Raw genomic sequence first — 13981 nt, forward strand, 5'->3', positions numbered from 1 at the left:
TTAGTCCTCTCTTAAGAGTTGATAACAACACAAAAACAAAACTTGCTGGAACTGTATAACCACATTTCGAGAACAATTCTTGGACCTCTCGAGTCTGGGATTCCGTTGTAATATTTTTCCATCCCTACGTATTTACCATTTAAACCGCACCCTGAACAGAAAAAGCCGTATGTTTAATTTCATAGAACAGAAGAATAAGAATAAGAATAAGTTTATTGTTTACCGTGTCAAACATGATGTTAAAATTAAGTACATAGTACCAACGGCGCTACCCTTTTCGGGTATACAATATTTTACATAATTACAATATTATATACATCATCACTTATATTTATAATAAGTACATCTATAATTATACAGTTTTAAATTAAAAATACTCATTCAAATCATAAAAAACATGATCTATTAGCCACTGCTTTAGCTGTCGTTTAAATGACTGTCCGCTTAAAAATAAAATAAAAATAATTTAATTCGGACGATAATACAATCCATATTTTGTTAGTTACAAATATACTTAAATTACTATGTTAGTGCCTAAACTAAGATGTTGGGAGGTCCAGTGCCTAATAAGTGCACTGTCCCATCTCCCTGCCACGACGGCCAGGAGACTGTGGCGGCTGTCGCGCACCATTCGGAGCGTCGCGGCGCAGCGCTTGCGCAGCGTCGTGTGGAAATCATCCACATGCGCGTCGGCGAACATGCCCGACGCGCTGCAGAATCGCGGCAGCCGCAACAGTACCCTGAACGCGTCGTTGTACTGTACACACATGGCATTCATAGAACGCTGCGTGTACCTCGTCCACAGGCTGCAGGCGTACAGCGAAGGTTAACATCTTAAGACTATTGGGTAAATGGTTGAAAATTTTGATGGCCGAGATAAATGTACTATTGCAATATGTTGTGTTATTAACCCTCGGGAGCAATATATTGTACTGTTGTAGAATGTTACACTCTTATGGTTTCGAGTTCTAACTCCTCCTTCGGCCTCCAAGCAGGAGGTCCCGCGTGGGGACGACTGTCACCTGACAGAATCTAGGTCCTCGTGGTGAGGGGCATTCTAGGACGCCCCCCCGAATGGATGGTTGGAGTTTTCCTCCAGAGAAGGGGCTCAACAGCCGTTCGCTGCGGGGTCATGGTAGAGTGCACTGGCGTTCCCATGGCCTCGCCTTACAGCACCGAGGCGACAGACAGGTAGTTTTAGTGGGTATACCGGACTTACGTGATGAGTCCCACATAACCATCCCGGGTACATCCCCGCACCCGGGTGGTATGCGCAACGCATTTCCCCTGTATAAAAAAAAGGAGGTCCCGCGTTCAAATTCTGGTAAGGGCATTTATTTATGTATTCATCATATAAATTTATTCCTGAGTTATGGATATTTTCTATTGTATATCGGGTGGAACAGAATGAGCGACTTTTATGCAAACGGGGAATTGTTTAGGCTACGTACTTTATTTTTCACTTATTTATCACGTTAATATTTCTAAACATTTTTGAGATACAGTTTTTTTTTTTTTGAACGCCATTGACCCATGTTCTTTCACTGATATGTGTTAAAATTGTTGATATTTAATCAAACGGTGTCAACGCCATCTAGCCGAGTATAGGCTAAAGGTGTGGCGCCATCTATTCGGGAATGACTTTTTCTTGGTTTCCGAGGCACGTTTTTTCCTTAGACTTTATTCATCTTATACGGAGTTATATATGTCTTTGCTAGCAGTCTTAAAATTCATCCTGTATACCTCAGAACGGTAACACATAAAACGCGTTATGCTATAAAGTCACGCGTTATATATCGACTTCCAATGCTTTACGATTGAAATTATTATGTTTTATTACTAGGGGTCTAGTGATGGGCCCCCGCGCTATCCCGGAAATAATACGTACTTTGTTCCCGGGAATATTACCTTGTAAAGATTACACGCACACGCTTTTCTTTTACACGTCTTTTACACGTTTTAATTAAGGCGGTTCCCTGAGCCAGAAGGCGAAAAATCTCCTTATATGATCCTGTTTTTCTAAGAGGCGTTGATATTCGTAGACGTGGAAAAAATATATGTAGTTCTTGACTATATTATCTTTAATATCATAGCTTCCGATACACGAATTATGACACTTCGCTCGATACAATTAATTCCCAAAGTAACCTCTAACTCGGACTTGTAATCCAACTTTACTCGGTTATTTATTATGCGATACTATAAATAAAAAAAGAAGAAAAAACAATCTTAACTTAAATAATAATTTCATAGCTTTCGAATTTCCACATTGTAGGGTAAAGTTTTTAAAATAAATAAAAATCGACAAAATTCGATCAAAATTGACACTTGGCGCGCATGATCTTTCCCGTTCTTTCTTTCGAAATGTGACAGAGACAGCGGCAAACCGACGGAACGGCCTTAAGAACGCCTAGAAAAAAATCACACAGGAACTAAACTATATTTGCAAGGGCAAATTCCAACCAAAACCTTAAAGGGATAAATTAGTTGGCTTCATGTAAAAAAAAAACACAAAACGTCTAATTACAAGCTTTCTATTAACTTGCATGTAAAACTATCTAATTTTTATTTGAATCGGTACAGCGGTTTATATTTGCCTTATCGACTAATAAACCCTACCTTTAAACCCTTACCGCTATTATGTAAACTGTATGACCCTAGGGCCATTACGAGTCCCACACACCGGAGGGCCAGATAAGTGCGAATTCGTACCACAAGTGAGACAGTTTGTATAAAACGTGGATAATCCCGGATTAAGATGAAAGGGCCGCAAATGGGCCTAGTTACGACTGGGATTGGCACAGCTCCTAAAAGTCTTAAGAGACACGCCCAGACTGTCGATCTGGGCCCTATTCGAACTTTTAGATACGTGTATGAAGGTATAGTATAAAGGGGCCCACTGACTATTAGTCCGCCGGACGATATCGGCCTGTCAGTTAGAACAAAAATTTGACAGTTCCGGACAACTGACAGGCCGATATCGTCCGGCGGACTGATAGTCAGTGGGCCCCTTTAGATACGCGTATGAAGGTATAGTATAAAGGGGCCCACTGACTATCAGTCCGCCGGACGATATCGGCCTGTCAGTTAGAACAAAGATTTGACAGTTCCGAGCAACTGACAGGCCGATATCGTCCGGCGGACTGATAGTCAGTGGGCCCCTTAAATGTAGTAATATACGGAGTTATACATGTATTTGTTATAGAACATTACCATCCTCACCACTTAGATGGTTGGCATTCCTCAACTGTGAGTTTCTCTAGAAACTTCCTGCCTCGCACAGCTAAACTGTGGATTGAACTGTCGCCTACGGTATTTCCGGACCGATATGACCTTCAAACCTTCAAGAAAAGAGCGTACTCCCATCTTAAAGGCCGGCAACGCACTTACAACCCCTCTGGTGTTGCGGGTGTCCATGGGCGGCGGTAATCGCTTACCATCAGGTGATCCGTCTGCTCGTTTGCCTCCTATTTCATAAAAAAAAAAAAAAGATAAAAATATCACTTATGCGCTCATATAAAGTCAAACAACTCAAACATACAAAATTCACTTTAAAATCATTTATTCCCTTTCATAAATTTATTCGTCAATAAAACTAAGGTGTAAACCGTTAACGGTCCCTCGGTACCTTTGCGGGATTTTGGGATAAAGGTTAGGTATATCCACATCCTAGTGGAGTTACCCTATTTTAGTTAGCGCTTATTGCTATAAGCTTATAGGTTATTATCGCCTGTAAGTTGCGAAATTTTGGGTCACGGAGTTTCAGGAATAGATAGCTATTATAAGTGTACCTGGTTACAACTGTGGGCTTTAGATACCCACTTACTAACAGTCCGCCGGACGATATTGGCCTGTCAGTTAGAACAAAAAACCGGACAAGTGCGAGTCGGACTCGCCCACCGAGGGTTTCGTACTTTTAGGTATTTGTTGTTATAGCGGCAACAGAAATACACCATCTGTGAAAATTTCAACTGCCTAGCTATCACGGTTCATGAGATACAGCCTGGTGACAGACAGACAGACAGACGGACGGACAGCGGAGTCTTAGTAATAGAGTCCCGTTTTTACCCTTTGGGTACGGAACCCTAAAAATTTACAGTTCCGAACAGTTGTACGGAACTGTAAAATTTTTGTTCACCGAATTATTTTTAAGGCGGTTCCCTGAGCCAGAAGGCGAAAAATCTCCTTATATGATCATGTTTTTCTAAGAGGCGTTGATATTCGTAGACGTGGAAAAAATATATGTAGTTCTTGACTATATTATCTTTAACAACATAGCTTCCGATACACGAATTATGACCCTTCGCTCGATACAATTAATTCCCAAAGTAACCTCTAACTCGGACTTTTAATCCAACTTTACTCGGTTATTTATTATTTGAATAACCAAAAAAATAAGAAAAAACAATCTTAACTTAAATAGTAATTTCATAGCTTTCGAATTTCCATATTGTAACGTTTTTAAAATAAATAAAAATCGACAAAATACGATCAAAATTGACACTTGGCGCGCATGGTCTTTCCCGTTCTTTTTTGCGAAATGTGACAGTGACAGCGGCAAACCGATGGAACGGCCTTAAATGCCTAAAGGGGCCCACTGACTATTAGTCCGCCCGCCGCCGGACGATATCGGCCTGTCATTTGTTCGGAACTGTCAAATTTTTGTTCTAACTGACAGGCTGATATCGTCCGGCGGACTGATAGTCAGTGGGCCCCTTAAGACGGAAATATTTTTTTTTGTAATTCCGTAAATCAACCATATTTTCATCGTAACAAAGTCCATTTTCCACTCAACATTCCGTTAGCACCCGATAACATCTTACATACATGGTTTTAAAAATTTACTGGTTAATAAATAAATAAATAAATAAAAAGTCATTTATTGTCGCAGAAAAGAAATAAGGCTTCCTTTTGCACCTTTTTAGTACGGAACCCTAAAAACAGTAGTAGGTACAAGCTTAAATTACAGCAGTATACAAGTACATATTAGGAACTAACTATATATAGGTATATGACATTTAGAATTATAATTAACATATATTTAAATGCTATGTGCTACAATAGATAGATAGATAGCTCTCTATTTATTATTCAAAAATTATACAAATTTATAGTTTCCTGCAAAACTGTTTTCACAGTTTGCCTGCAGTCACAGGGCGGACACGCCATACATCAAAAATCACTTGCGTTTCTATGTGTGAACGGCAGGTCTGTACACGCGTCATGCGTCATAGTGTAAGTAAGTTGCTTAAAAATAGTACTGAGCGGCCGGCAAACGGCCGTTAATCTGCTGTCGCGGGGCGAGGTAATTCAAGTCGCGGCGGGGCGGTGCGTGGCCGTTCTGTATGATAATACTATTACTTATTCTGTGCCTGCAGGTAAGATAGTTAACTAAATAGGCTCGGGACTCAGCTGGCGACTGCACAGCGCTTTTCTACAGCCCTTATCCATGGCACTTATGCCTTAATCGCGGCTGTTATGAACTACAGATAAAAGTTTCTATTTTTTTTGTTACAGACACCACCGTGAACCTATACTCGCTGGGCTCGCACTCTGATGAGCCGGAGGGGTGCGGGGCGGGGTGCGCGAGCGCACTCCCCCCGCCCGTCGCCGCGCTCTGTGCGCCCCGCCGTTTCCATAACCTACACGTAAGTTGAACAATATTTATATTGAACAAGTTTGGGAACAAATCAAATTATTTTATTAAATATTTTGATTTGTGTTTTTTAAAGTAGTCACACTACTATATATAAATTAAAAACTGTAATAGATGTCATATATTAAAGAAAAAGTGACGAAGCCCTCCAGTGGTGAAGGCCGGATTCGAACCGGCGTCTTTAGCTATCGCGGCTAACGCCATGAACCCCTAGGCCACCCCGCCACGGCGGTGCCCGTCCGAATTTCTCGACTATATGCCATCTTAGTAAGACTAGGCGTCTTTGACCAGCTCTAAGGGCAAGCAGTGCGCGCTTGCACCTCCTAAACGAACTCCTTACGGATTTACGTTGTAGCGAGAGAGACTGGTGCTGCCATCTATGAACAAGTTTGGGAACAAATCAAATTATTTTATTAAATATTTTGATTTGTGTTTTTTAAAGTAGTCACACTACTATATATAAATTAAAAACTGTAATAGATGTCATATATTAAAGAAAAAGTGACGAAGCCCTCCAGTGGTGAAGGCCGGATTCGAACCGGCGTCTTTAGCTATCGCGGCTAACGCCATGAACCCCTAGGCCACCCCGCCACGGCGGTGCCCGTCCGAATTTCTCGACTATATGCCATCTTAGTAAGACTAGGCGTCTTTGACCAGCTCTAAGGGCAAGCAGTGCGCGCTTGCACCTCCTAAACGAACTCCTTACGGATTTACGTTGTAGCGAGAGAGACTGGTGCTGCCATCTATGAACAAGTTTGGGAACAAATCAAATTATTTTATTAAATATTTTGATTTGTGTTTTTTAAAGTAGTCACACTACTATATATAAATTAAAAACTGTAATAGATGTCATATATTAAAGAAAAAGTGACGAAGCCCTCCAGTGGTGAAGGCCGGATTCGAACCGGCGTCTTTAGCTATCGCGGCTAACGCCATGAACCCCTAGGCCACCCCGCCACGGCGGTGCCCGTCCGAATTTCTCGACTATATGCCATCTTAGTAAGACTAGGCGTCTTTGACCAGCTCTAAGGGCAAGCAGTGCGCGCTTGCACCTCCTAAACGAACTCCTTACGGATTTACGTTGTAGCGAGAGAGACTGGTGCTGCCATCTATGAACAAGTTTGGGAACAAATCAAATTATTTTATTAAATATTTTGATTTGTGTTTTTTAAAGTAGTCACACTACTATATATAAATTAAAAACTGTAATAGATGTCATATATTAAAGAAAAAGTGACGAAGCCCTCCAGTGGTGAAGGCCGGATTCGAACCGGCGTCTTTAGCTATCGCGGCTAACGCCATGAACCCCTAGGCCACCCCGCCACGGCGGTGCCCGTCCGAATTTCTCGACTATATGCCATCTTAGTAAGACTAGGCGTCTTTGACCAGCTCTAAGGGCAAGCAGTGCGCGCTTGCACCTCCTAAACGAACTCCTTACGGATTTACGTTGTAGCGAGAGAGACTGGTGCTGCCATCTATGAACAAGTTTGGGAACAAATCAAATTATTTTATTAAATATTTTGATTTGTGTTTTTTAAAGTAGTCACACTACTATATATAAATTAAAAACTGTAATAGATGTCATATATTAAAGAAAAAGTGACGAAGCCCTCCAGTGGTGAAGGCCGGATTCGAACCGGCGTCTTTAGCTATCGCGGCTAACGCCATGAACCCCTAGGCCACCCCGCCACGGCGGTGCCCGTCCGAATTTCTCGACTATATGCCATCTTAGTAAGACTAGGCGTCTTTGACCAGCTCTAAGGGCAAGCAGTGCGCGCTTGCACCTCCTAAACGAACTCCTTACGGATTTACGTTGTAGCGAGAGAGACTGGTGCTGCCATCTATGAACAAGTTTGGGAACAAATCAAATTATTTTATTAAATATTTTGATTTGTGTTTTTTAAAGTAGTCACACTACTATATATAAATTAAAAACTGTAATAGATGTCATATATTAAAGAAAAAGTGACGAAGCCCTCCAGTGGTGAAGGCCGGATTCGAACCGGCGTCTTTAGCTATCGCGGCTAACGCCATGAACCCCTAGGCCACCCCGCCACGGCGGTGCCCGTCCGAATTTCTCGACTATATGCCATCTTAGTAAGACTAGGCGTCTTTGACCAGCTCTAAGGGCAAGCAGTGCACGCTTGCACCTCCTAAACGAACTCCTTACGGATTTACGTTGTAGCGAGAGAGACTGGTGCTGCCATCTATGAACAAGTTTGGGAACAAATCAAATTATTTTATTAAATATTTTGATTTGTGTTTTTTAAAGTAGTCACACTACTATATATAAATTAAAAACTGTAATAGATGTCATATATTAAAGAAAAAGTGACGAAGCCCTCCAGTGGTGAAGGCCGGATTCGAACCGGCGTCTTTAGCTATCGCGGCTAACGCCATGAACCCCTAGGCCACCCCGCCACGGCGGTGCCCGTCCGAATTTCTCGACTATATGCCATCTTAGTAAGACTAGGCGTCTTTGACCAGCTCTAAGGGCAAGCAGTGCGCGCTTGCACCTCCTAAACGAACTCCTTACGGATTTACGTTGTAGCGAGAGAGACTGGTGCTGCCATCTATGAACAAGTTTGGGAACAAATCAAATTATTTTATTAAATATTTTGATTTGTGTTTTTTAAAGTAGTCACACTACTATATATAAATTAAAAACTGTAATAGATGTCATATATTAAAGAAAAAGTGACGAAGCCCTCCAGTGGTGAAGGCCGGATTCGAACCGGCGTCTTTAGCTATCGCGGCTAACGCCATGAACCCCTAGGCCACCCCGCCACGGCGGTGCCCGTCCGAATTTCTCGACTATATGCCATCTTAGTAAGACTAGGCGTCTTTGACCAGCTCTAAGGGCAAGCAGTGCGCGCTTGCACCTCCTAAACGAACTCCTTACGGATTTACGTTGTAGCGAGAGAGACTGGTGCTGCCATCTATGAACAAGTTTGGGAACAAATCAAATTATTTTATTAAATATTTTGATTTGTGTTTTTTAAAGTAGTCACACTACTATATATAAATTAAAAACTGTAATAGATGTCATATATTAAAGAAAAAGTGACGAAGCCCTCCAGTGGTGAAGGCCGGATTCGAACCGGCGTCTTTAGCTATCGCGGCTAACGCCATGAACCCCTAGGCCACCCCGCCACGGCGGTGCCCGTCCGAATTTCTCGACTATATGCCATCTTAGTAAGACTAGGCGTCTTTGACCAGCTCTAAGGGCAAGCAGTGCGCGCTTGCACCTCCTAAACGAACTCCTTACGGATTTACGTTGTAGCGAGAGAGACTGGTGCTGCCATCTATGAACAAGTTTGGGAACAAATCAAATTATTTTATTAAATATTTTGATTTGTGTTTTTTAAAGTAGTCACACTACTATATATAAATTAAAAACTGTAATAGATGTCATATATTAAAGAAAAAGTGACGAAGCCCTCCAGTGGTGAAGGCCGGATTCGAACCGGCGTCTTTAGCTATCGCGGCTAACGCCATGAACCCCTAGGCCACCCCGCCACGGCGGTGCCCGTCCGAATTTCTCGACTATATGCCATCTTAGTAAGACTAGGCGTCTTTGACCAGCTCTAAGGGCAAGCAGTGCGCGCTTGCACCTCCTAAACGAACTCCTTACGGATTTACGTTGTAGCGAGAGAGACTGGTGCTGCCATCTATGAACAAGTTTGGGAACAAATCAAATTATTTTATTAAATATTTTGATTTGTGTTTTTTAAAGTAGTCACACTACTATATATAAATTAAAAACTGTAATAGATGTCATATATTAAAGAAAAAGTGACGAAGCCCTCCAGTGGTGAAGGCCGGATTCGAACCGGCGTCTTTAGCTATCGCGGCTAACGCCATGAACCCCTAGGCCACCCCGCCACGGCGGTGCCCGTCCGAATTTCTCGACTATATGCCATCTTAGTAAGACTAGGCGTCTTTGACCAGCTCTAAGGGCAAGCAGTGCGCGCTTGCACCTCCTAAACGAACTCCTTACGGATTTACGTTGTAGCGAGAGAGACTGGTGCTGCCATCTATGAACAAGTTTGGGAACAAATCAAATTATTTTATTAAATATTTTGATTTGTGTTTTTTAAAGTAGTCACACTACTATATATAAATTAAAAACTGTAATAGATGTCATATATTAAAGAAAAAGTGACGAAGCCCTCCAGTGGTGAAGGCCGGATTCGAACCGGCGTCTTTAGCTATCGCGGCTAACGCCATGAACCCCTAGGCCACCCCGCCACGGCGGTGCCCGTCCGAATTTCTCGACTATATGCCATCTTAGTAAGACTAGGCGTCTTTGACCAGCTCTAAGGGCAAGCAGTGCGCGCTTGCACCTCCTAAACGAACTCCTTACGGATTTACGTTGTAGCGAGAGAGACTGGTGCTGCCATCTATGAACAAGTTTGGGAACAAATCAAATTATTTTATTAAATATTTTGATTTGTGTTTTTTAAAGTAGTCACACTACTATATATAAATTAAAAACTGTAATAGATGTCATATATTAAAGAAAAAGTGACGAAGCCCTCCAGTGGTGAAGGCCGGATTCGAACCGGCGTCTTTAGCTATCGCGGCTAACGCCATGAACCCCTAGGCCACCCCGCCACGGCGGTGCCCGTCCGAATTTCTCGACTATATGCCATCTTAGTAAGACTAGGCGTCTTTGACCAGCTCTAAGGGCAAGCAGTGCACGCTTGCACCTCCTAAACGAACTCCTTACGGATTTACGTTGTAGCGAGAGAGACTGGTGCTGCCATCTATGAACAAGTTTGGGAACAAATCAAATTATTTTATTAAATATTTTGATTTGTGTTTTTTAAAGTAGTCACACTACTATATATAAATTAAAAACTGTAATAGATGTCATATATTAAAGAAAAAGTGACGAAGCCCTCCAGTGGTGAAGGCCGGATTCGAACCGGCGTCTTTAGCTATCGCGGCTAACGCCATGAACCCCTAGGCCACCCCGCCACGGCGGTGCCCGTCCGAATTTCTCGACTATATGCCATCTTAGTAAGACTAGGCGTCTTTGACCAGCTCTAAGGGCAAGCAGTGCGCGCTTGCACCTCCTAAACGAACTCCTTACGGATTTACGTTGTAGCGAGAGAGACTGGTGCTGCCATCTATGAACAAGTTTGGGAACAAATCAAATTATTTTATTAAATATTTTGATTTGTGTTTTTTAAAGTAGTCACACTACTATATATAAATTAAAAACTGTAATAGATGTCATATATTAAAGAAAAAGTGACGAAGCCCTCCAGTGGTGAAGGCCGGATTCGAACCGGCGTCTTTAGCTATCGCGGCTAACGCCATGAACCCCTAGGCCACCCCGCCACGGCGGTGCCCGTCCGAATTTCTCGACTATATGCCATCTTAGTAAGACTAGGCGTCTTTGACCAGCTCTAAGGGCAAGCAGTGCGCGCTTGCACCTCCTAAACGAACTCCTTACGGATTTACGTTGTAGCGAGAGAGACTGGTGCTGCCATCTATGAACAAGTTTGGGAACAAATCAAATTATTTTATTAAATATTTTGATTTGTGTTTTTTAAAGTAGTCACACTACTATATATAAATTAAAAACTGTAATAGATGTCATATATTAAAGAAAAAGTGACGAAGCCCTCCAGTGGTGAAGGCCGGATTCGAACCGGCGTCTTTAGCTATCGCGGCTAACGCCATGAACCCCTAGGCCACCCCGCCACGGCGGTGCCCGTCCGAATTTCTCGACTATATGCCATCTTAGTAAGACTAGGCGTCTTTGACCAGCTCTAAGGGCAAGCAGTGCGCGCTTGCACCTCCTAAACGAACTCCTTACGGATTTACGTTGTAGCGAGAGAGACTGGTGCTGCCATCTATGAACAAGTTTGGGAACAAATCAAATTATTTTATTAAATATTTTGATTTGTGTTTTTTAAAGTAGTCACACTACTATATATAAATTAAAAACTGTAATAGATGTCATATATTAAAGAAAAAGTGACGAAGCCCTCCAGTGGTGAAGGCCGGATTCGAACCGGCGTCTTTAGCTATCGCGGCTAACGCCATGAACCCCTAGGCCACCCCGCCACGGCGGTGCCCGTCCGAATTTCTCGACTATATGCCATCTTAGTAAGACTAGGCGTCTTTGACCAGCTCTAAGGGCAAGCAGTGCGCGCTTGCACCTCCTAAACGAACTCCTTACGGATTTACGTTGTAGCGAGAGAGACTGGTGCTGCCATCTATGAACAAGTTTGGGAACAAATCAAATTATTTTATTAAATATTTTGATTTGTGTTTTTTAAAGTAGTCACACTACTATATATAAATTAAAAACTGTAATAGATGTCATATATTAAAGAAAAAGTGACGAAGCCCTCCAGTGGTGAAGGCCGGATTCGAACCGGCGTCTTTAGCTATCGCGGCTAACGCCATGAACCCCTAGGCCACCCCGCCACGGCGGTGCCCGTCCGAATTTCTCGACTATATGCCATCTTAGTAAGACTAGGCGTCTTTGACCAGCTCTAAGGGCAAGCAGTGCGCGCTTGCACCTCCTAAACGAACTCCTTACGGATTTACGTTGTAGCGAGAGAGACTGGTGCTGCCATCTATGAACAAGTTTGGGAACAAATCAAATTATTTTATTAAATATTTTGATTTGTGTTTTTTAAAGTAGTCACACTACTATATATAAATTAAAAACTGTAATAGATGTCATATATTAAAGAAAAAGTGACGAAGCCCTCCAGTGGTGAAGGCCGGATTCGAACCGGCGTCTAGCTATCGCGGCTAACGCCATGAACCCCTAGGCCACCCCGCCACGGCGGTGCCCGTCCGAATTTCTCGACTATATGCCATCTTAGTAAGACTAGGCGTCTTTGACCAGCTCTAAGGGCAAGCAGTGCGCGCTTGCACCTCCTAAACGAACTCCTTACGGATTTACGTTGTAGCGAGAGAGACTGGTGCTGCCATCTATGAACAAGTTTGGGAACAAATCAAATTATTTTATTAAATATTTTGATTTGTGTTTTTTAAAGTAGTCACACTACTATATATAAATTAAAAACTGTAATAGATGTCATATATTAAAGAAAAAGTGACGAAGCCCTCCAGTGGTGAAGGCCGGATTCGAACCGGCGTCTTTAGCTATCGCGGCTAACGCCATGAACCCCTAGGCCACCCCGCCACGGCGGTGCCCGTCCGAATTTCTCGACTATATGCCATCTTAGTAAGACTAGGCGTCTTTGACCAGCTCTAAGGGCAAGCAGTGCGCGCTTGCACCTCCTAAACGAACTCCTTACGGATTTACGTTGTAGCGAGAGAGACTGGTGCTGCCATCTATGAACAAGTTTGGGAACAAATCAAATTATTTTATTAAATATTTTGATTTGTGTTTTTTAAAGTAGTCACACTACTATATATAAATTAAAAACTGTAATAGATGTCATATATTAAAGAAAAAGTGACGAAGCCCTCCAGTGGTGAAGGCCGGATTCGAACCGGCGTCTTTAGCTATCGCGGCTAACGCCATGAACCCCTAGGCCACCCCGCCACGGCGGTGCCCGTCCGAATTTCTCGACTATATGCCATCTTAGTAAGACTAGGCGTCTTTGACCAGCTCTAAGGGCAAGCAGTGCGCGCTTGCACCTCCTAAACGAACTCCTTCACCACTGGAGGGCTTCGTCACTTTTTCTTTAATATATGACATCTATTACAGTTTTTAATTTATATATAGTAGTGTGACTACTTTAAAAAACACAAATCAAAATATTTAATAAAATAATTTGATTTGTTCCCAAACTTGTTCATAGATGGCAGCACCAGTCTCTCTCGCTACAACGTAAATCCGTAAGGAGTTCGTTTAGGAGGTGCAAGCGCGCACTGCTTGCCCTTAGAGCTGGTCAAAGACGCCTAGTCTTACTAAGATGGCATATAGTCGAGAAATTCGGACGGGCACCGCCGTGGCGGGGTGGCCTAGGGGTTCATGGCGTTAGCCGCGATAGCTAAAGACGCCGGTTCGAATCCGGCCTTCACCACTGGAGGGCTTCGTCACTTTTTCTTTAATATATGACATCTATTACAGTTTTTAATTTATATATAGTAGTGTGACTACTTTAAAAAACACAAATCAAAATATTTAATAAAATAATTTGATTTGTTCCCAAACTTGTTCATAGATGGCAGCACCAGTCTCTCTCGCTACAACGTAAATCCGTAAGGAGTTCGTTTAGGAGGTGCAAGCGCGCACTGCTTGCCCTTAGAGCTGGTCAAAGACGCCTAGTCTTACTAAGATGGCATATAGTCGAGAAATTCGGACGGGCACCGCCGTGGCGG

The 13981-nt window shown here is 42.7% G+C and overlaps 1 protein-coding gene across 3 annotated transcripts in view; it reads left to right on the top strand.

Annotated features, from left to right (window-relative positions):
- LOC134754539 (adenylate cyclase type 6) overlaps positions 1-13981 on the top strand; it is a 364633-nt gene that overhangs the window by 212705 nt on the left and 137947 nt on the right. For all 3 annotated transcript variants that reach the window (XM_063690838.1, XM_063690837.1, XM_063690839.1), the window contains exon 5: positions 5518-5648. In XM_063690838.1, coding sequence (XP_063546908.1) covers positions 5518-5648 — 131 coding nt within the window. The remainder of the gene's footprint in view (positions 1-5517; positions 5649-13981) is intronic.

This window comes from Cydia strobilella, chromosome Z, assembly GCF_947568885.1.
Source record: "Cydia strobilella chromosome Z, ilCydStro3.1, whole genome shotgun sequence".
In the NCBI taxonomy this organism is placed as follows: Eukaryota; Metazoa; Arthropoda; class Insecta; order Lepidoptera; family Tortricidae; genus Cydia; species Cydia strobilella.